The sequence below is a fragment of the Rhinatrema bivittatum genome, chromosome 16, assembly GCF_901001135.1.
Source record: "Rhinatrema bivittatum chromosome 16, aRhiBiv1.1, whole genome shotgun sequence".
Lineage (NCBI taxonomy): Eukaryota > Metazoa > Chordata > Amphibia > Gymnophiona > Rhinatrematidae > Rhinatrema > Rhinatrema bivittatum.
Window position 1 is genome coordinate 71,641,920 of NC_042630.1, and position 23,902 is coordinate 71,665,821.

The following is a 23,902-nucleotide window of genomic DNA, read 5'->3' on the forward strand; positions in this document are numbered from 1 at the left end:
ATCCTCAGTGCGAAAGGACAATGCATCACCTGGAGAGCAGGTCCTTGCTACAGGATCCTTTCCTGCTGCACCTGATTGGTGATCTCCCATCATGAGACCTTCTTCCTCCAAGGCAGCAGAAGGGCTGCCAATCTGAAGTTGGGACTTGACTACTATGTCCCTGAAGGTCTCATCTATATTCCTCACTGTCTGCCTCAGCTCCTCCAGGACTGCCACTCTAGTCTTCAGAGATCGGACTCGTTCTCTGAGAGCCAGGAGCTCTTTGCATCGCTTGCACATGTACAACTTCTCACCGGTGGGTAAAAAATCATACATGTGACACTCTATGCAAAAGACTGGGAAGCCCCCCTCTTGCTGCTGGACTGCTGCCTTCATCTCAATTTTGATCAGTTCCTAGTTACGTTTTAGGTTGCTATGGGAGTAGGAATGTGTCTAACGTCCTTTAAATGTATTAGAGAATTCACTATGTGTCTGGTAGTGGCCTACCGGGGTCTGATCGAATTCTGAATAAAGTTTTTGTTGATGTTTTTGGTTTTTTTTTATGAAAATGGCACCTGCCTATAAATTAAGGGATGAGCTAGGGGCGGGTGGGCAAGGGGTGGGAGGGTTGGGAAATACAAACAGTCTAACTTCAGTTAGTCAGCCTGAGTGACTCACTGCTCTCTTGATTAACAAATGTTGGTCCCTATTCAAACCCAATCACACTACCTCAACACCTTTCCAAGGTGAGTAACTGAGCTGAACTATTCAACTTTTTTACTTAGGTATACAGTGCTCCTAGCTTATATCTAGCTTCTGGCTACTTTTTGGGTTGTTGTTTTTTCAATACAAACACTCAGTTAGTATTAAATGCAAACACTCAGTTCTTTAAAAGTCTGGAGAACACTCAGTTCTGCAGACTTTTAAAAATAAACACACTACCTACTGCTACCTTATTGACTGACTATTTAAAAATACAAACAGTCTAACTTGTTTATTCACTGCCTTTCTGACTATTAAAGGCACAAACACACAAACACTCTAAATAATATTCCCAAATAGTTAACTTTGCCCCAATACTTTTAAAAAAGACAATGTCCCAAGCAAAAACTTACTGATTCCTTTCAGCCACCAGCAAGGTGATCCTCTCCTCTCAGTGTTCCCACTGGAATGCTAGGACTACCTAATACAACATTAAGACCACTGCAAATACTTCAGAACACAGCAGCTAGAATACTAACCGGAAAAAGAAGGAGGGTCCATATAACTGAAACCCTAGTGGAATTACATTGGTTACCAATTGAACACAGAATTAAATACAAAACCCTATGTACCATTCACAAACTAATTTATGATGAGAAATCAGACTGGTTAAACACAGCATTACGGGTACACATCCCACACAGAAACCTCTGGTCAGCAAATAAAGCACTCCTAACCAATCCTTCAGTAAAAACAGCAAGACTGACCCAAGTGAGAGAAAGAGTCTTATCACTAGCAGGACCCATCATTTGGAACTCAATGCCTCCAGAGATCAGATTACAAAGTGATCTCAAGGCATTTAAGAAAAGTTTAAAAACATGGCTTTTTAAACAAGCATTTTACAAAGAGACAGGAGAATAGAAATTATTCAGAAATAGGCAGAAGAGCACCGACACACAGTATTTAAGACTGTACAGTAGATTAGTCTATGAGCTCTACACCACAATAAGCATAACTATAATACTATGATCTACCCGTGTAATTACCTTGGTACAATTGGTCATGAACTACTTCGTTAAATGACTATGTCTAATGATATATTGTAACCTGTTAGATGTAATATAGTACACTTTTCCTACATTAAATATGTGCCTACATGTAAACCGTTGCAATGGTATTTAACTTAACAATGGTATAGAAAAGATTTTAAATAAAATAAATTGGGCGCAATCATTCACAAGATACAGCTACACAGGAGACTAGTACTTCTGGTGGCCCCGGACTGGCCAACAAGACCGTGGTACGCAGACATGAGAAGACTACTGGCAGGGAACCCCCTGCTGCTGCCTCCACACAGAGACCTGCTTCAACAAGGGCTGATCCTCCATGAGGATCCAGCTCGATTCTCTCCTACGGCCTGGCCATTGAGAGGGCTCGCCTGAGAAAGAGCGAATACTCGGGGGCTGTAATTGACACCCTACTCTGAGCACACAAGTTCTCCACATCTTTAACGTACATAAGGATTTGGAGAGTATTCGAAGCCTGGTGCGAAGACCACGACATCATACCACATTCAATTAAAGTTCCCACAATCTTGGAATTCCTACAGAATGGGCTACAGAAGGGTCTGTCCCTCAACTCCATCAAGGTACAGGAGGCTGCATTGTTATGCTACGGCACCAAGAACAAGAGCGACAGCATAGCTCTCACCCGGATGTTTCACGCTTCCTGAAAGGAGTCAAACACATCCGTCCACTACTAAAGTGGCCAGTACCTCTTTGGAATCTCAACCTGGTCCTGGATTTTCTAGCAGGAGCCTCCTTCAGGCCCCTCTGCGGACTGTCTCTCCGACTATTAACTTTGAAGACAGCATTCCTGCTGGCAGTTCAGCCCGCCGCATTTCAAACTACAAGCACTGTCCTGCCGTGAGCCGTTCCTCAGGCTCACCCCGGGAACCATCCAGCTACACACGGTCCCTTCGTTCCTTCCATCTTAACCAAACCATCTCGCTACCATCACCGGATGAGTTTAAGAATTCGGAAGAAGCTCGTAGTCTACGCCACCTCAACATCGGCAGACTCCTATCCAGATACCTGGAAATGTCAGAACTTGTACGAAAAACGGACCACCTATTCGTCCTTCACAGCGGGAAGAGACAAGGGGAAGCGGCCTTGCGGGCAACCATAGCCCACTGGATCAAGGAAGTCATCAAGGCGGCCTACGTAGAAGCAGGCAAGCCGCTGCCTCTACAAGTCAAGGCCCATTCTACTAGAGCCCAGGCAGTGTCCTGGGCAGAAACCAGAATGTTGTCTCCCGCTGAGATTTTCAGGGCGGCGACTTGGTCCTCCATCCACACATTCTCCAGGTTCCACCGCCTGGATGTTCAGGCTCGGGAGGACATGGCATTTGCAAGGGCAGTACTAAGTGGGTCACGGGCAGCCTCCCACCCGGTTTGGGAGTAGCTTTTATACATCCCATTGGTCCTGAGTCCATCTGCTACACGCTAGGAAATGGAGAAATTACTTACCTGATAATTTCGTTTTCCTTAGTGTAGACAGATGGACTCAGCATCCCACCCTTGCCTGCCGTTACTCATGGAATTTCGAAGGATACAAGGGTAAGCCATGTTTTCCTTCACTTTGGACACCCATCCTACCAGGTGTCGACGCTTTCCGGTTGAGGGCACTGGCGGTCTCCAGCTATAGCCAATTCAACCAGATCAAGTTAATCAAGTTATAAAGTTTAACCAAGTTATGAAGTTATTCAAGTTAATCAAATTAGTCAGTCACACATATATCCACAATGCTTTTCGAGGAGAATACTGAAGAGCTGCACTTCCTGCAGGGGTATAAGTATTAGGGCTGAAGTCAGATTGAAATCTGATCCGTCTCCAACTGCTATCAGGAGTACACTATACCCATTGGTCCTGAGTCCATCTGTCTACACTAAGGAAAACAAAATTATCAGGTAAGTAATTTCTCCATTTACTCTTTCAGATAATAGAAAGACTAGGGAGCACTCTATGAAGTTAGCATGTGGCACAATTAAAACTAATCAGAGAAAGTTCTTTTTCACTCAACGCACAATTAAACTCTGGAATTTGTTGCCAGAGGATGTGGTTAGTAGGGATGTGAATCGTTTTTGAACGATTACAATTATCGTCAGATAATTTTAAAATCGTCCAAAATCGTTAGAGTGCACGATACAATAAATGCTCTGATAGGATTTCACCCGTCTTAGCCAAACTTAACTGGCTGCCCGTTCACGAGCGTATTATATTCAAGTTAGGCATGATAGTGTGGAAATTACGTGACTCTGAATCATCTGTTTGGTTTAATGCTCTTTTGCGTATTCATAAGCCGGCTAGACCCTTAAGATCATCACAATTGAATTTATTAGACATCCCTACTGTTAGACAGGCCCGACTTGTTAATACTAGAGAGACTTCTTTTTCCATCGCGGCTCCAGTTCAATGGAATCTTATCCCTTTTGAAATTCGGGAGCTGGAAGATGTTAAAAAATTTAAGATGGCATTTAAGAGTTATTTGTTGACTCGTGTGTTTAATAACTTATGAAGACAATGTGTTTGCCTCATAATACCATTGTGATCCTATGGAAGTATGAAGTGTTTAATTACTCTGATGGTTTTACCATGATATTGTACTCAGTGAACAGGGATAATTTCCTTATGTTTGTTTGGTTAAATTGGATTGGTTCCTATGGAACCTGATATTGATGCTTATATGTGTAATGTCTGTTTTTATTATTATGTATGTTCTATGTATATCGCCCAGGCCTTTTTGTGTTGGGCGTTTAATAAATTTTATTAAATGAAAAAATGAAAATGAAATGAAAATGCCCCCGATTTATCGTCAGGGGGATTTGTATTGTATCATTAAATAGGGCGCGGGAAAACTGGCACACCAAAACAACCCTAAAACCCACCCCGACCCTTTAAAACAAATCCCCCACCCTCCCGAACCCCTCCAAAATGTTTTAAATTACCTGGGGTCCAGTGGGGGGGTCCCAGCGTGATCTCCCGCTCTCTGGCCATGGCTGCGTTAAGAGAAATGGTGCCGGTGGCCCTTTGCCCTTATCATGTGACAGGGCAAAGGTAGCGCCGGCGCCATTTTTGTTCCTGGCTCCCGACGTCATGCATGCAGGAGATCGCTCCCGGACACCCGCTGGACCCCCAGGGACTTTTGGCCAGCTTGGGGGGGCCTCCTGCCCCCTCAAGACTTGCCAAAAGTCCAGCGGGGGTCCGGGAGCGACCTCCTGCACGCAGGCCGTATTGCCAATATTCAAAATGGCGCCGGCGCTACCTTTGCCCTCACTATGTCATACAGGCGACGGTTTAGGGTTGTTTTGGTGTGCCGGTTTTCCCGCCCTCCCCCGATTTACGATTTTTAACGATTTAAAAAAAAAACAAAAAAACACGACGATCAGATTTCCCTCCCCCCCCCAGCCAAAATCGATCGTTAAGACGATCGATCACACGATTCACACCCCTAGTGGTTAGTGCAGTTAGTGTAGCTGTATTAAAAAAGGAGCGGATAAGTTCTTGGTGGAGAAGTCCATTACCTGCTATTAATTACGTTGACTAATAGCCACTGTTATTGTTAGCAACAGTAACATGGAATAGACTTAGTTTTTGGGTACTTGCCTGGTTCTTATGGCTTGAATTGGCCACTATTGGTCTGACCCAATATGGCATGTTCTTATGTGTGCCCCTTCATTCTGACAGGTCCCTGGGACACACATTTGTTGACTGAAAAAAATCCCTTCTTAATTTTGTTTTGAATCTACTACCAGTTAGTTTATTTTTGTATACTCATATGTGAGCTTCTGTCTTCTGTCTCTCTCTGCCCTCCCCAACTAGGTTAGCAAGTCTGCTCTGGAAGATTCTCTTCCTCTTCTGCTTTGGTTGGGACCCTCCCACCTTGTCTGTTCATAGGCCCTCCTTTATGGAGCACTACACCAGGAAGCTAAAGAACTGCTGGAGACACATTCTCGTAGGGCTCGTCCATCCTTCTCTGGATCTTTACCATTGAGCAGTAGGACTGACAGGGATGCTGCCAGGCCTGGAACTGTACAGAGACTGCAGGTAGTAAGTAGAGATGGATTTAGGATTTTGCCACCCCTAGGCACGTTTGGTGCTTTCACCCTCCCACTTCCTGTAAGGGAAGCAGAAGGTTGTTCTCTGCTGAATGAGATTCAGCAGAGCTGGAAAGCAGTAAATCTTAGTCAGCTGCCCTAGACACAGGCATAATGGGTGCCTATTGACAAATCCAGGACTGGTAATTAGGTTAAAACACTGGTTTGGTAATTACTGCGATCATAAATATCCTCCAAGCTCTGCTTTTGAAGACAGTATCAAAAATCTAAAATTATTGCTTTGGTAGGAAATGGTAAATATTAATTCTTCAACACAGAGCTATTAATCCATTGAAAAGTACATTGAGATTTTAATAATGAGAGTTTGGATTTTGTTATAGAGTACATCAGTGTTTTTCTGAGTTTATAATCAGCCTCTACAGTGTGAGAGAAGGCAACAAGCAGTGACAATGATGGATATAACAGAGAGGGTGGGGTGACACTGAAGGTGGGTAAAGAGGGGGAGTGGCCGGATGGAGGTAAGATTTATAAAAGTGGTGGGAGTTAACTATGGATTTGGGAGTAATTTGTGGTGGCAGCAAGTGGTGGTGGAGATACTGGTGAAACTGAAATATAGGAGAAAGCGGCAGCTTCTATAGCAGTGAACATGAATGTAGACATGGTGGCAGTCAGCATGGTATCAAGGTTGGCATCCACTGTATCATGGCTAGAAGCAGCAACATCAGAAGGGCTGGTGCCAGTGGTTTCAGTTGGGCTGGCATTATCAGTGGGGAAGAATTCAGCAGTCTCATTGATGGTGGGGCTAGAAGACATATCAGCCTGGATAGTGGCAGGACTAGTGGAAGCAGTTGGATAAGCTATGGTGGCTTCTATGACAGTAAGACTGGGAAAAGTGGTGGCACTGGCGTTAGTGGTGGGGGTGGGAGCAGCAGTATCAATGTCAATGATGGTAACAGTTTCAGTGGGGCTAGCATTAGTGGTGGGATATAGTTCGGTGGCTTCTGTGGCAGTGGAACTGGGGGCAATGGTGGCACTGGGATTAATTAAATCTGTTTTGTGGCTAGTAGTAGCAGCCGCAGTGTCACTGACAGCAGCAGTTTCAGTGGAACTGATACTGACAGTGGGGTAGAATTTGGTAGCCTCCGTGGCAGTGGGGCTGGGAACAGTTGTGGCACTGACAATGCTAGCCTCTATAATGGTGGTGCTAGTAGCAGAAGTGTTAGTGTGGCTGATGGCAGCTGTTTCCGTAGGGCTGGTAATGTCAGAGAGGTATGGCTCAGTGGCCTCTATGGTGGGGCTGGGAGCAATGGTGGCACTGGGGTTGGTGGCCTCTATGGTGGTGGGGTTGGTGGCTTCCATGGTGGTGGAACTATCAGAGAAGCAGAGTTCAATGGTGGGGCTGGGAGATATGGTGGCACTAGAATTAGTGGTTTCCGTGGTAAAAGGGCTGAGAGATACAGTGACACTGGTGCTGATGGCCTCAATGGTAGCGATATGATCAACGGTAGCACTGGAGTTCGTGGCGTCCATAGTGTTGGGGCTGAAAGCAGTAACATGAGTGAGACTAGTGACATTGCTTTCAGTGGAATTGTTGACAAAATTTTCAATAGTTATGGTGGTTGTGGTAGGGTTGAGTTTGCTGGTCTCCATGATAGTAGAATTGAAAGCTGCCTCAACATTAGGACTGGTAACAGTAGTTTCAGTGGGGCTAGGCAAAACAGTAGTTATAGAGTTGTTGGCAGTGGGTCCACTGGGGCTGGCAACACTGGGAGGAGTAGGACTTGTACCAGCACTGTTATTAGTAGTGTTGGTAGGTGTGAGAACGAAAGTCCATGTGATGATGGTGGTATACGTGGTGCCAGCTACACCAGTGGCTTTGGTGCTATATATGTTAGCTCTGGACGTATTCTTGATAGCAGTGGGCTTGTAGATGGTAGTGATGTCAGTAGCGACATCAGGGGTAGTGGATTTCTTGGAGGGTTCCTCTACCACAAATGGCTTCCCGGCATCATAAGTCATTGCTTCAATCCAGCCCAGATATTTGGAGAGCTGAGTGTAGACACCGAGGCTCATCTTCCGGTCACAGCCCTGCCCCCAGCTCACTATCCCTACTTGGTACCAGCGATCGTTTTTCCAGCTCCTGCACACCAAGGGCCCACCACTGTCATCCTGCAGAAGAAGGACAGGAATTGTCAGCTCCCTTTAAAACACAGCAAGTACTTAGTGATTTTATTCCCATAAACAAGATTTATTTATGGATCTTTCTACGTAAAAGTACCACCACTAACACCATTTGTTAAGAGAAACATAAAAATAGTGCAGGAAGCAAAATTCTATGAGGTAAACTGTCACATTCTAGATGGTTATGTGCTGGTTATTTAGATATAACTAGACCCTACCCTAGACAGACTCAACCACACAGTCTGAACAGGAACAGTGAACTTCTTAATTATTTCCCAAGGTGTCCCATGTCCCATGATCTTTGCTAACAACTTTATTAACACAGCCTTGAAATGAACACTATATCACATCTTCCCCCTTTTCTAGTGCAAGCAGTTTCACATACCAGAAAACGAATGAACATTTCTGAACAATTCGAGGGCAATATATCTGTCATATATCTTCTGCAGCAATGGGAAATTATTCTGCCCCAGCTGTCCAGTCTAATACAGGTTTCTTATTGTGCTGAACACTGCTTTGAGCAGGGTCCAAGGAGCTTGGAGGGTACAAAACAGGATCTTGGACCAGTGCAGGATTGACTTTTATCAGAAATGGGCTGGATACTAAAGAAAGTAAGAATGCGGTGTGTTATGTTCCTCAGGTGTGCGTGCATTCCCATAGAAGAACACGTGTGACCCAGGTCCCAATTCTGGTCCTTAACCTCTGCTTACTACTTAAAATTCACTCAACCTCTACCTAAGTAAAGCAATCAATTGTGTTTCAGTGGTAGCTAGTTTAAATTGGGGACTGTGCCTTTAAATGTTGGTGATGTCACAAGATGAGAGCTAGGGGTAGAAAGGGAGATGCTTGCAGTAAGTGGGAGGCACTTCTCTGCCTCCAGCTTTGTGGTTTTAGTTACTTTTTTACTTGTGTACCCTGAGATAGAAACCAGTAGAGGCTCATTTTTTTTCCATGGCAAGAGTAAAACATTCTATGTGCTGATCAAATATGTGGCATTGCTAAGGATACCAACCAAGTTGTGAACTGAGCTCTTTGTTCCACTGTTTGGGTTTGCAAGAGGTTGCAGTGCCAGTGGGCTACTTTGAATATGCAACGTAAGTGTTTGAATATGCAACGTAAGTGAGGAGGCTGTTTTATTTGTCTACAGAGGAGAGCGGTCTTCCTGTCCAGTAAAGAGGAAGTATTGCAGCCCAGTCCACTATACCATCTGCTCAACCAGTTTCTTTTTAAACTTTTTATTTAACAGATTTTCCAATACACAGGAATACAAGGCAAAGTAAACATATTGCTTCAGCAAACCACCAATAAACATTACAGGCAAATGCAAGTAATGTCTCTCCCTTTAAACTGAACATTGATCAACCATTCTGGTAATAAGCATGATAAGGACCTCAAATATTTTGATACTTAAAGTTTTCATTCTTGGAAGCAAAACACAAAACGTTCAATATCTGCTATTTCCCTAACCTGATCGTGCCAATGGTGTAACCCAGATTTCCAAAAGGTGGCTAGCTATAGTAAATTTGGCAGCCAATAGGAACTGCCTTCTTAATAAAGGGCAATGCTTCCGGGGAACCATAGAACCCACCCATCTACCAAAAAAAAACAGTGTAGGAGTAATACCAAAAGGGAAGCCCAGTATATCAGCAACTTCCAGCATTACTTAACTCCAAAAATGATGCACACTTTGGCATTGCCACTACATATACATATATGATCCCACTTCACCGTAGCCACGCCAACACAGCACTGCTGTGTTCCCATAACAAAGGAGCATCTGGTAGGTTCTATGTAACAGCTGGATCATAAGCTCCACCTGGCTAAAAGACAGGAAACAGAGAGTAGGATTAAATGGGCAATTTTCTCAGTGGAAGGGAGTGGACAGTGGAGTGCCTCAGGGATCTGTATTGGGACCCTTACTGTTCAATATATTTATAAATGATCTGGAAAGAAATACGACGAGTGAGATAATCAAATTTGCAGATGACACAAAATTGTTCAGAGTAGTTAAATCACAAGCAGATTGTGATAAATTGCAGGAAGACCTTGTGAGACTGGAAAATTGGGCATCCAAATGGCAGATGAAATTTAATGTGGATAAGTGCAAGGTGATGCATATAGGGAAAAATAACCCATGCTATAATTACACGATATTGGGTTCCATATTAGGTGCTACAACCCAAGAAAGAGATCTAGGTGTCATAGTGGATAACACATTGAAATCGTCGGTTCAGTGTGCTGCGGCAGTCAAAAAAGCAAACAGAATGTTGGGAATTATTAGAAAAGGAATGATGAATAAAACGGAAAATGTCATAATGCCTCTGTATCGCTCCATGGTGAGACCGCACCTTGAATACTGTGTACAATTCTGGTCGCCGCATCTCAAAAAAGATATAATTGCGATGGAGAAGGTACAGAGAAGGGCTACCAAAATGATAAGGGGAATGGAACAACTCCTCTATGAGGAAAGACTAAAGAGGTTAGGACTTTTCAGCTTGGAGAAGAGACGACTGAGGGGGGATATGATAGAGGTGTTTAAAATCATGAGAGGTCTAGAACGGGTAGATGTGAATCGGTTATTTACTCTTTCAGATAGTAGAAAGACTAGGGGACACTCCATGAAGTTAGCATGGGGCACATTTAAAACTAATCGGAGAAAGTTCTTTTTTACTCAACGCACAATTAAACTCTGGAATTTGTTGCCAGAGAATGTGGTTCGTGCAGTTAGTATAGCTGTGTTTAAAAAAGGATTGGATAAGTTCTTGGAGGAGAAGTCCATTACCTGCTATTAAGTTCACTTAGAGAATAGCCACTGCCATTAGCAATGGTTACATGGAATAGACTTAGTTTTTGGGTACTTGCCAGGTTCTTATGGCCTGGATTGGCCACTGTTGGAGACAGGATGCTGGGCTTGATGGACCCTTGGTCTGACCCAGTATGGCATTTTCTTATGTTCTTATGTTCTTAAGGAGCTACGATGTGCCATTAAGCAGATGTGTTTCCAAACCTTGGAGTCATAAGATGGACACCAGTATGAAGAAAAGAGCAAAGTAAAGTCAAACGCAGCAGAGGAAAAAATAAACACATTATCAGAAACCGCCCCTAGTATTAGTTTAATGGCAAAGAAAGTACATCAATAGAGGTAAATGGCTTTAATGAGTCAAAAAAATTATGAGGAGAATGCAAGTTATCCATTAGTAAGAACATATATGCACATCCCATCTGAGGCACTGAGAAGAGTTGCAAAGTCAAAATTAAAGAACTTGGATAGGATGGAAAGTTAAGTCCAGCAACTGAGAGGTGCAGACCCAGACAAACATAAAAAAAGTGTCCACAAAATTTGAAGGAATTGCCACCAAAAATCAGTGATAGCGACAGGGCCTGAACAAGTCTTAAAAAGAATAAAATCCAGGAAAGCAAAGGTGCTGGGAGGGGAAGTGAAGCTGGAACTTTGATCAAAACTGTGTGATAACCCTGCCGACATTAGCTTCCACAAAATGTAGAAAAGGAGATCGCCACCATCATGTTGAAAAAAAGGAAAGTCCCCCCTATCAAGTGAAGGCATTAGAATTGTTGTCTTTTATCCAGTTCTCGGCATCTGGGACTATGTTCATGACCACCGATTTGCCCCAGTCTTCAATTTCGATGGGCACTGTAGGGCATACCGCAGATCCAATTTCTACAGGTCTTTTTTAACCCCCAGAAATGCCTGCCGTTTACTTTGTAACTCCATAGAAAAATCTGGAAAAAACATAACCTTGCTGCCCTGGAAAGACAAATCTTTTAAGTCTCAAGCTGGAGCAAGGATTCTGCTGTTATCTGTGTAGTTGTGGAGCTTTATGAGCTGTGAGCGATTTCCATTCGCAGGTTCGGAGGCCAGAGCACAATGCACCTGGTCCAGCTTGATGATGTCTCCACCAGCCTGAAGATGCAGAAAGGTGGGCAGCCATATTGAGAAGAAGGCTACCGCATCGGAGTCTTCTACACACTCTGGAACATCGAGAATGCGAATATTGCATCAGCATGACCAATGTTCTAAGTCGACAATTTTTTCTAGGATAGCCTTGTAATTGCGGTCCAATTTATCGATTTTGGCACTCACCGACGATACTGTTATCTCAATGTCTGCCATCTTGGCCTTCTGCTCCTCAATTCCTGACCTAATTTGACTAAGTCAGACACCTTTTCCATGATAATGCCCAGGTGGGAGTCTAATTTTTGGGTGATTTTCTCTGAAAACTATTCCATAAGGTCTCGGAGAAAAGCTTCATGCTCCGACCACGTTGCCAGCAAAATGTCAGGATCACTCTCTGATAGGGGTGTGCATTCGTTTTGAACGCATTAGCAATCCGCAACTTTTTTTTTTTTTTTAACTTAAAAAAGTGATGAGGCGCAATGATCGCGATTTCCAACGTATTCAACATAGCTACGTTGCATACGTTGAACCACGAGGCGCGCTTTTCTCGCCGCCATTAGCTGCGAGCTCGGAACCCCGGATTACCTCAAAATGGCGGCGCCCCTGCGGTAACCATGCCAACCTGTCTGACCCTTTCCTGTGAGTCGCAGTGACTCACAGGAAAGGGTCGGACAGGTCGGCATGGATACCGGAACGCAGAGAATCTGCGTTCACGTTTTCAGAGAAGCACTGAATGCAGCGAATCGCGCTGTCATTCAGTGCTTCTCTGAGGATTTACTGACGAGCCAGCACTATATAAGCAGCAGCAGTACGAGGGCTCATGGACATTTCCAGTGATTCTGTGGGGAGGTGGGCTGGGCAAGTTGAGGCAGGCTGAGGCAGGCAGGCAGGCAGTAAAGCAGAACCAGAAGCAGAAGCAGAACCAGAAGCAGATATTAGACAACACAGAACAGATTCTGTGTTAGGCAAAGGAAAGAAAAATATTCCATTTCCTGGTCTTGCATTAGTGGCATGGGTCAGCTACAGTCACTAGTATTCCTATTCCTGTTTCTTTCAAGCAGTCTAGTGGTCTAATCAGCTAGCACTGACCACTATTTACCATTGAGGGTGTTGGGCTGGCTTGGAGAGAGATATTAATATTTTCAATGTCATCCATGTTTCTGGAGGGTCAAAAATTCCTGCTTTATTAAATTCCAATTACTTAGTCTGTCAGTGCAGTGGGCATTTTAAACAGACTGAAAATTGTTCTTGAGTCAGTCTGTTCATTTTGGTATTTTTAAACAGACTTAACAACATTGTTCTTGAGTGAGTCTGTTCATTTTGGTATTTTTAAACAGACTCAACGCATTGTCCTTGAGTGGGTCTGTGCTGGGAAGTGCCTGGGCCACAGTACTCTGCCTCTTATCTGCTTAAAAGCCAGCTAGTTCTGTGTGCACTGCACACACACATTGAGTGCACTGCCAGGCAGGCAGTGAGGCAGTGGGCATTTTAAACAGACTGAACATTGTCCTTCAGTGAGTCTGTTCATTTTGGTATTTTTAAACAGACTTAACAACATTGTTATTGAGTCAGTCTGTTCATTTGGGAATTTTAAACAGACTGAACATTGTTATTGAGTGAGTCTGTTCATTTTATGCTGGGAAGTGCCAGGGCCGGGAGTACTCTGCCTCTTATCTGCTTAAAAGCAAGCTAGTTCTGTGTGCACTGCAAACACACATTGAGTGCACTGCCAGGCAGGCAGTGAGGCAGTGGGCATTTTAAACAGACTGAACATTGTCCTTCAGTGAGTCTGTTCATTTTGGTATTTTTAAACAGATTCAACGCATTGTCCTTGAGTGGGTCTGTGCTGGGAAGTGCCTGGGCTGCAGTACTCTGCCTCTTATCTGCTTAAAAGCAAGCTAGTTCTGTGTGCACTGCACACACACATTGAGTGCACTGCCAGGCAGGCAGTGAGGCAGTGGGCATTTTAAACAGACTGAACATTGTCCTTCAGTGAGTCTGCTCATTTTGGTATTTTTAAACAGACTAAACGCATTGTCCTTGAGTGGGTCTGTGCTGGGAAGTGCCTGGGCCGCAGTACTCTGCTTCTTATCTGCTTAAAAGCAAGCTAGTTCTGTGTGCACTGCACACACACATTGAATGCACTGCCAGGCAGGCAGTGAGACAGTGGGCATTTTAAACAGACTGAACATTGTCCTTCAGTGAGTCTGTTCATTTTGGTATTTTTAAACAGACTCAAAGCATTGTCCTTGAGTGGGTCTGTGCTGGGAAGTGCCTGGGCCGCAGTACTCTGCCTCTTATCTGCTTAAAAGCAAGCTAGTTCTGTGTGCACTGCACACACACATTGAGTGCACTGCCAGGCAGGCAGTGAGGCGGTGGGCATTTTAAACAGACTGAACATTGTCCTTCAGTGAGTCTGTTCATTTAGGAATTTTAAACAGACTTTACAACATTGTTATTGAGAGTGAGTCTGTCCATTTTGGTACTTTAAACAGACTGAACATTGTTCTTGAGTCAGTCTGTTCATTTTGGTATTTTAAACAGACAGTGAACATTGTTCTTGAGTGGGTCTGTTCATTTTGGTATTTTAAAGAGACAGTGAACATTGTTCTTGAGTGGGTCAGTTCATTTTGGTATTTTTAACAGACTGAATATTGTTATTGAGTCAGTCTTTTCATTTTGGTATTTTAAACAGACTGAACATTGTTCTTGAGTGGGTCAGTTCATTTTAGTGTTTTAAACAGACTGAACATTGTTCTTGAGTCAGTCTGTTCATTTTGGTATTTTTAAACAGACTCAACTCATTGTCCTTGAGTGGGTCTGTGCTGGGAGGTGCCTGGGCCACAGTACTCTGCCTCTTATCTGCTTAAAAGCAAGCTAGTTCTGTGTGCACTGCACACACACATTTCGTGCACTGCCAGGCAGGCAGTGAGGTGGTGGGCATTTTAAACAGACTGAACATTGTCCTTCAGTGAGTCTGTTCATTTGGGAATTTTAAACAGACTTTACAACATTGTTATTGAGAGTGAGTCTGTCCATTTTGGTACTTTAAACAGACTGAACATTGTCCTTCAGTGAGTCTGTTCATTTTGGTATTTTTAAACAGACTCAACGCATTGTCCTTGAGTGGGTCTGTGCTGGGAAGTGCCTGGGCCGCAGTACTCTGCCTCTTATCTGCTTAAAAGCAAGCTAGTTCTGTGTGCACTGCACACACACATTGAGTGCACTGCCAGGCAGGCAGTGAGGCGGTGGGCATTTTAAACAGACTGAACATTGTCCTTCAGTGAGTCTGTTCATTTGGGAATTTTAAACAGACTTTACAACATTGTTATTGAGAGTGAGTCTGTCCATTTTGGTACTTTAAACAGACTGAACATTGTCCTTCAGTGAGTCTGTTCATTTTGGTATTTTTAAACAGACTCAACGCATTGTCCTTGAGTGGGTCTGTGCTGGGAAGTGCCTGGGCCGCAGTACTCTGCCTCATATCTGCTTAAAAGCAAGCTAGTTCTATGTGCACTGCACACACACATTGAGTGCACTGCCAGGCAGGCAGTGAGGCAGTGGGCATTTTAAACAGACTGAACATTGTCCTTCAATGAGTCAGTCTGTTCATTTGGGAATTTTAAACAGACTTTACAACATTGTTATTGAGAGTGAGTCTGTCCATTTTCGTATTTTAAACAGACTGAACGTTGTTATTGAGTCGGTCTGTTCATTTTGGTATTTTAAACAGACTGAACATTGTTCTTGAGTCAGTCTGTTCATTTTGGTATTTTAAACAGACAGTGAACATTTTTCTTGAGTGGGTCTGTTCATTTTGGTATTTTAAACAGACAGTGAACATTGTTCTTGAGTCGGTCTGTTCATTTTGGTATTTTAAACAGACTGAACATTGTTCTTGAGTGGGTCAGTTCATTTTAGTGTTTTAAACAGACTGAACATTGTTCTTGAGTGGGTCAGTTCATTTTGGTATTTTAAACAGACTGAACATTGTTATTGAGTCAGTCTGTTCATTTTGGTATTTTAAACAGACTGAACATTGTTCTTGAGTGGGTCAGTTCATTTTAGTGTTTTAAACAGACTGAACATTGTTCTTGAGTGGGTCTGTTCATTTGGGAATTTTAAACAGACTGAACATTATTATTGTGGGACAGTGGGCAGTGTTACCACATAAAATCATCCATAATGTCAAGGAAAGAGAGATGCAATCGACTTATTGGGACTGGCAGCGGAGGCACCGCAAAAGACACAAGTGCAACACCACCAGTACAGCTAAAAAGGCAACTGTCGCAATCTAAACTCTTTGTAGGGGATGGCAGTTCCATGGCAAAAAAAACGAAATCGGCCCATGATACTTCCCCATCGCCACCACTTGTTTCTGGCCCTGTAGTTTTGAAGGAGAGGGAAGGGGAGGCAGAGTCAAGCCCGACAAAATTTAGACACCCAAGAGCAGCCGGGGGACAGAAGTCTCAACTAAGACTTAGCGGTCACAAGGTAGCGCTGGCACTGTTAGCTTCTGATTCAGAAGAAGAATCTTCTTGGGTGGGATTCTCATCAGAAACGGAAGAAGTAGTAGCTGACGAATCTTCTGTAGAATCAGTTAGTCCTGTCTTAGCCTCCACCTCCAGAACTGTGCAGCAGGGGAAAGATTACAGTGATATCGAGGAGGAGGAAGAGATTCAGAGGGGAGACAGAGGGTGACGACTGGTGCCCCCGCTGGCATTGCTTCTCAGGGTGCACAACCCACTAGTACCTCAACTCCAGTGACAGCAACCACCCCCAAGGTGGTAAAGAGAGGAGGATCAGAAAAGAAACCTCCGATCTGGAAACATTTTAAAGCGACAGAAGACCCGCGTTATGCTCGGTGTAATTACTGTGCCAGGGATATTAGCAGAGGCAAGCAAATGGGACATCTATCAAATTTTGGCATGAACCATCATATTAAGAGGCAACACCCAGCAATCCAGTGACATGTGGCAGAAGCGACAATCCACCATGGAGGAAATGGGGTGGAGTGCGGTAACGCTATCCCGGGGTAGGAGGCAGGCAGCCTCAAAAGTTGTAACCAGGAGCATTGGGGAAATGATTGCCCTTGATGACCAGCCCTTGCAGTTAGTGGAGAATGTGGGTTTCAAGCGTTTTTTGAAGGTTGTACTTCCAAATTACAAAGTCCCCTCCAGAACCACATTTAGTAGAAAGGTCATCCCCAGCCTGTACAAGCAGTGTCGCAGTCACTTGCAAGCACTACTAGGTAAGGCAGACGGAAGAGTGCATTTCACCTGCGATATCTGGACCACCATGAATGCTGCACACTCTTACCTCTCTCTGACAGCACACTGGTGGGACATGGCAGAGGCAGGGGCAGCCAGCAGCTCTATTACTGAAGAAGTGTCAGGGTGGAGGTGGGCTTTACTGCACACCCACCTGGCGGACCAGGCCCATACCGCAGCCAATGTTCTAGCATGCATCAGGAAGATGCTGGAGGGCAACTGCACCAGCGAGACAGGAAAACGCGGGCAGGGTTTTTTGTCACAGACAACGGTGCAAACATGGTTAAGGCAATAAGTGATGGGCGGTTTAAGAACATCCGATGTTTTGCACACACTCTGCATCTGGTAGTGAAGTCAGCTCTGGGCTTGGAGTCCAATGACAAGGAGAATGAATACCTGCGTAGGTTAATACATAAGTGCAGGAACATAGCAGCACACTTCCACAGAAGTGTCAAGGCGGGGCAGGTTCTCCGACAAAAGCAGACTGATTTGGATATGCCTCAGAAGCGTCTCATTCAAGACATTGCCACCCGGTGGAATTCCACCTTTATGATGCTGGAGAGGTTACTGGAGCTGCAGACACCCCTTCATGAACTTTCTGGTAGAATGGACATAGGTGTGCAGAATCCCCTAGGGCATCGCGATTGGTTAGTCATGAGTCAGCTGGTAAAAATCCTGCAGCCCTTCAAGGATGTCACGGAGGAGCTGAGTTCCAGAAGTGCCACCTTGGCGGACATCATCCCTATAGTTAAATTCCTGGATGACCATTTGGAGGCCTTTAAACAGCAAGAAGGAATGACTGCTGAGGTGCTGCAGTGTCTGGAAGTTTTGCAGCAGCAGGTGAAAGACAGATTAAGGCCTTTAACAGAGGACAGCACATACATGCTCGCCTCTGTCTGTGATCCCCGTGTGAAAGGTAAACTCGCCCTACAGACCAATTGTCTGTCATATGTGAAGGATCTGCTGTTAGGTAAGGTCCGTGAACAGGAGCGCCATATGCGGAAACAGAGTCAGATTAGGCTTGAAGCAGAGGTGGAAACAGCGGGCACGTCACAGAGTTGTGCTGCTAGCCCAGGCAGGAGAAGCCCTGTGTCAGTGACAGGTAGTACCTCCTCCTCCACGTCAGAACGCCCAAGGCATGTTGGCCATAAAGATTCATCAGTTGTGCAATGAGCGAGAGAGAAAGTAGCTGGATTGAGTGACTCTGAGCCCTCCCAAGCACAGGAGGAGACAGCAGCACAGCTGTCAGTGACACGGTATCTCTCAGAGCCGATAGAGAACATGCAGACAGATCCGCTGGCATATTGGGCACACAAGTCCACTGTCTGGCCACACCTAGCCAAAGTGGCTGAACGATATCTGTCATGTCCACCAACCAGTGTGCCCAGTGAACGTGTCTTTTCAATGACAGGGGATATCATGAGCCCTCACCGCTCAAGGCTGGCACCAGAGTTGATGGAAATGCTAGTGTTTTTGAAAGTAAACCTGCGTTTGCTTGGCTTTCCAAATTTTCCCTGTGAATGGCAAGACGAATGAAAGCTATTCAAAGCCTTGCAGCAGCTCTAATTGCCTCCTATGCTCAAGATAATAAACTGCAGCACATGTTCCTGACATGAATCGCTGTGCCTGACCGTCTACTGTGCAGGCCTTGTGTTCCTACCGGTGTTTGACCTCAATTGCTGCGCCTGTTCATCCAGGCCTTGTGTTCCCACAAGTGTTTTAACTCAATTGCTGTGCCTGTTCATCCAGGCCTTGTGTCCCCAGCTGGGATTGACCTCTGTCCTCGAATGATGTGCCTGTTCCATCCAGGCCTTGTGTTCCCACAAGTGTTTTAACTCAATTGCTTTTCCTGTTCATCCAGGCCTTGTGTCCCCAGCTGGGATTGACCTCTGCCCTCGAATGATGTGCCTGTTCCATCCAGGCCTTGTGTTCCCACAAGTGTTTTAACTCAATTGCTGTGCCTGTTCATCCAGGCCTTGTGTCCCTAGCTGGGATTGACCTCTGTCCTCGAATGATGTGCCTGTTCCATCCAGGCCTTGTGTTCCCACAAGTGTTTTAACTCAATTGCTTTGCCTGTTCATCCAGGCCTTGTGTTCCCACAAGTGTTTTAACTCAATTGCTGTGCCTGTTCATCCAGGCCTTGTGTTCCTACTGGTGTTTTAACTCTATTGCTGTGCCTGTTCATCCAGACCTTGTGTCCCTAGCTGGGATTGACCTCTGTCCTCGAATGATGTGCCCGGTCATCCAGGCCTTGTGTTCCCACAAGTGTTTTAACTCAATTGCTGTGCCTGTTCATCCAGGCCTTGTGTCCCTAGCTGGGATTGACCTCTGTCCTCGAATGATGTGCCTGTTCATCCAGGCCTTGTGTCCCTAGCTGGGATTGACCTCTGTCCTCGAATGATGTGCCTGTTCATCCAGGCCTTGTGTTCCTACTGGTGTTTTAACTTAATTGCTGTGCCTGTTCATCCAGGCCTTGTGTCCCTAGCTGGGATTGACCTCTGTCCTCGAATGATGTGCCTGTTCCATCCAGGCCTTGTGTTCCCACAAGTGTTTTTTTTTTTGTTTTTTTTTTTTATTTATTGCATTTTAAACAATTTATACAAGAACACTTGCATTGAAATTTTTAAGTACATAAATAACCAACAAAAATTCTGGGACCAGAATACTGAAACAAAATATTCAATAGGCAATATTTAAATTTATGTACCTAAATAATAAAGGAAATATGGGAGAGCATGTAATATAAAGAGCAAAAATTAGGAAATAATATTTCGAATTAGTGGCATTCTGAATTCAGATCCCCATTCTATTTCAAAAGACGCCATAATGGGCTATTGAGGGGCGCTATGTGAGTTTAGGAAGGACCTTAACTGTATAGGTTCCATAAATATATACATCTGTTGTTGATATTGCATGCAACATTTACAAGGAAAACAAAGTTTAAACTTAGCACCAATCTTTACCACCTCCTGTCTCATATTGAGAAATTGCTTTCTTCGAATCTGAGTTTGTTTAACAAGGTCTGGGTAACACCAGATTCTTTGTCCAAAGAATAATACATGGGCGCTTCTAAAGTAATTTTTGAAGATATTATTTCTGTCCATCAACAAAGCAAAAGTGACTAAAAGAGGTCTTCTCACAGTAATCTCCAGTTCATGTGACGAATCCAGTATTGAGGATAAATCTGGTAAAGCTTGTTCTTCTTGTGCCTCAGCGCTTCCTTGCTTAGCATATAGATAATAGGCTTTAGTCACCACTGGTTTTATTTCATCAGGTATTTTAAGAACCTGAGCAACATAAAGCCTAAACACATCAAGTGGTGAGACATTTTTTATAACCGGAAAATTTAAGAAGCGTAGATTATGAACCCTTATGTTATTCTCAAGTTTTTCCAACCTTCTGTTTGTATCATTATGAGTTAATATCACATTTGAATGCACTTTTTCAATTTCAGTCACACGGTTCTCCATCTTTAACAAATTTTGTTTCTGTTGTTCTATTTCATTAGCATTTAATTTTACTTGATTTTTCACCTCAATAACTTCTTTTGTTAGCCCCAAAATCGCTTTTTCCAAAGCTTGTAGTGCTCCCCAAACCATTGTTAAGGATATTTCCCCAGGAGGTTTCTCGACCTTCAACAGTTTTGATTCCTCCTGCACTCCTGTTCATCCAGGCCTTGTGTCCCCAGCTGGGATTGACCTCTGCCCTCGAATGATGTGCCTGTTCCATCCAGGCCTTGTGTTCCCACAAGTGTTTTAACTCAATTGCTTTGCCTGTTCATCCAGGCCTTGTGTTCCCACAAGTGTTTTAACTAAATTGCTGTGCCTGTTCATCCAGGCCTTGTGTTCCCACAAGTGTTTTAACTCAATTGCTGTGCCTGTTCATTCAGGCCTTGTGTCCCTAGCTGGGATTGACCTCTGTCCTCGAATGATGTGCCTGTTCCATCCAGGCCTTGTGTTCCCACAAGTGTTTTAACTCAATTGCTGTGCCTGTTCATCCAGGCCTTGTGTCCCTAGCTGGGATTGACCTCTGTCCTCGAATGATGTGCCTGTTCATCCAGGCCTTGTGTTCCCACAAGTGTTTTAACTCAATTGCTGTGCCTGTTCATCCAGGCCTTGTGTTCCTCTGGGGATAGGGAAATACCTACAGTACCTGAGTGTAATCAAGTATGAAGTGCTAGAAACGTTTTAAAATAAGAATATAAATACATTAAAAAAAAAATTACTATCCGAGTATCCGTGTTCATAAAGGCCTTGTGTTCCCACAAGTGTTTTAACTCAATTGCTGTGCCTGTTCATCCAGGCCTTGTGTTCCCACAAGTGTTTTAACTCAATAGCTGTGCCTGTTCATCCAGGCCTTGTGTCCCTAGCTGGGATTGACCTCTGTCCTCGAATGATGTGCCTGTTCATACAGGCCTTGTGTCCCTAGCTGGGATTGACCTCTGTCCTCGAATGATGTGCCTGTTCTTCCAGGCCTTGTGTTCCTACTGGTGTTTTAACTTAATTGCTGTGCCTGTTCATCCAGGCCTTGTGTCCCTAGCTGGGATTGACCTCTGTCCTCGAATGATGTGCCTGTTCCATCCAGGCCTTGTGTTCCCACAAGTGTTTTAACTCAATTGCTGTGCCTGCTCATCCAGGCCTTGTGTTCTCACAAGTATTTTAACTCAATTGCTGTGCCTGTTCATCCTGGCCTTGTGTCCCTAGCTGGGATTGACCTCTGTCCTCGAATGATGTTCCTGTTCATCCAGGCCTTGTGTTCCTCCGACTGGAGTTTTAACTCCATTGCTGTGCCTGTTCATCCAGGCCTTGTGTCCCTAGCTGGGATTGACCTCTGTCCTCGAATGATGTGCCTGTTCATCCAGGCCTTGTGTCCCTAGGTGGGATTGACCTCTGTCCTCGACTGCTGTGCCTGTTCATCCAGGCCTTGTGTTCCTACTGGTGTTTTAACTCAATTGCTGTGCCTGTTCATTCAGGCCTTGTGTTCCCACAAGTGTTTTAACTCAATTGCTGTGCCTGTTCATCCAGGCCTTGTGTCCCTAGCTGGGATTGACCTCTGTCCTCGAATGATGTGCCTGTTCATCCAGGCCTTGTGTTCCTCTGGGGATAGGGAAATACCTACAGTACCTGAGTTTAATCAAGTATGAAGTGTGTTCAAGTATCAAGTATGTTCAAGTTGTACGTTGTTTTATAGTTTATTTATTTATTTATTTAGTGATTTTTTTTTTATATACCGGGGCACGTTAAAAACATCACCTCGGTTTACAATAAACAATAATTCAGCAACAGGCTTTACAGACAAATTGAAATAAAGTGGACATGATATATATAAAAAAACAAATACAATAAACCAATTGTGACCATATTCCCTAATTAATGGCAAGTCTAATAATAAATGGTAGTTCAGATACCAAAAAAGTCAAAATTAGCAGTGAGAAGGATAAACTTAGCGTGTAGCAATGATTCAGGGAGAACAGGAAAAGTAATCGGCATTTCAGAAGAGTAGAGGATCATTGAGTGTAAGCTTGTTCGAACAGCCATGTTTTGAGGTTTTGCTTAAATTTATTATGGCAGGGTTCGAGACGCAGGTCTGTGTTATATGTAAAGTTATATGTAAAGCCCGTTGTCTTACAGTTATATGTGAAGCCCCTTCCTTTTGGGCATCTCACTGTTCTATGTAAACCGGACTGATTTGTATGTGATACCAGAACCTCGGTATTTAAAAATTAAAAATAAATAAATAAAAAATAAGTGCTGGAAACGTTTTAAAATTAGAATAGCCATAAATAACAAAAAAAAAAAAAAATTACTATCCCTATTCATCCAGGCCTTGTGTCCCTAGCTGGGATTGACCTCTGTCCTCGAATGATGTGCCTGTTCATCCAGGCCTTGTGTTCCAACAGGTGTTTTAACTCCATTGCTGTGCCTGTTCATCCAGGCCTTGTGTCCCTAGGTGGGATTGACCTCTGTCCTTGACTGCTGTGCCTGTTCATCCAGGCCTTGTGTTCCTACTGGTGTTTTAACTCAATTGCTGTGCCTGTTCATCCAGGCCTTGTGTCCCTAGGTGGGATTGACCTCTTTCCTCGAATGATGTGCCTGTTCATCCAGGCCTTGTGTCCCTAGCTGGGATTGACCTCTGTCCTCGAATGATGTGCCTGGTCATCCAGGCCTTGTGTTCCTACTGGTGTTTTAACTCCATTGCTGTGCCTGTTCATCCAGGCCTTGTGTCCCTAGCTGGGATTGACCTCTGTCCTCGAATGATGTGCCTGTTCATCCAGGCCTGGATGACTGGAGTAGCAGTATTCTTATTTCTGAGAGATCTTTTTCAATTTCCTTTGTCATCAGCTGAAGTGCGTAAGTACAGTCGGAATTCACTAGAAGCCAACGGAATTCACTAGACGCCAACGATATTCACTGGACGCCAATGTAAACACCGGGTACACCCAACTCTAGGGGTGGACCCGTTCCAGGGAGTCCTTCCCTGCACAAAGGAAAGGGAACTCTCTCCTGGGCCAGCCTGTCTTTCTCCTATCAAAACCACAGGGACCAGACCAGACTACCTCCACTCTGCCAGCCTGTCTTGCCCATCAGCTTTCTGCCACTCTGCTTTGCTGCCATACACCAGATGACTCACTTAACTCCTTGTGGTGATCTTGCCACTCTCATGGTTCCTCGGTGTGTTGGTGCTAGTCTATCTTCTTGCTATGTTCCCCCTTCATTGTGCTGTTGGATGTCAATGCCAC

The 23,902-nt window shown here is 44.3% G+C and overlaps 1 protein-coding gene across 1 annotated transcript in view; it reads right to left on the reverse strand.

The window, feature by feature from the left end:
* Positions 1 to 6,150: 6,150 nt before the first annotated feature.
* Positions 6,151 to 23,902, reverse strand: part of LOC115078746 (mucin-5AC-like) — a 272,347-nt gene continuing 254,595 nt past the window's right edge. Inside the window, exon 5 of the mRNA XM_029581756.1 lies at positions 6,151 to 7,965. Coding sequence (XP_029437616.1) covers positions 6,340 to 7,965 — 1,626 coding nt within the window. The 3' untranslated portion in view covers positions 6,151 to 6,339. The remainder of the gene's footprint in view (positions 7,966 to 23,902) is intronic.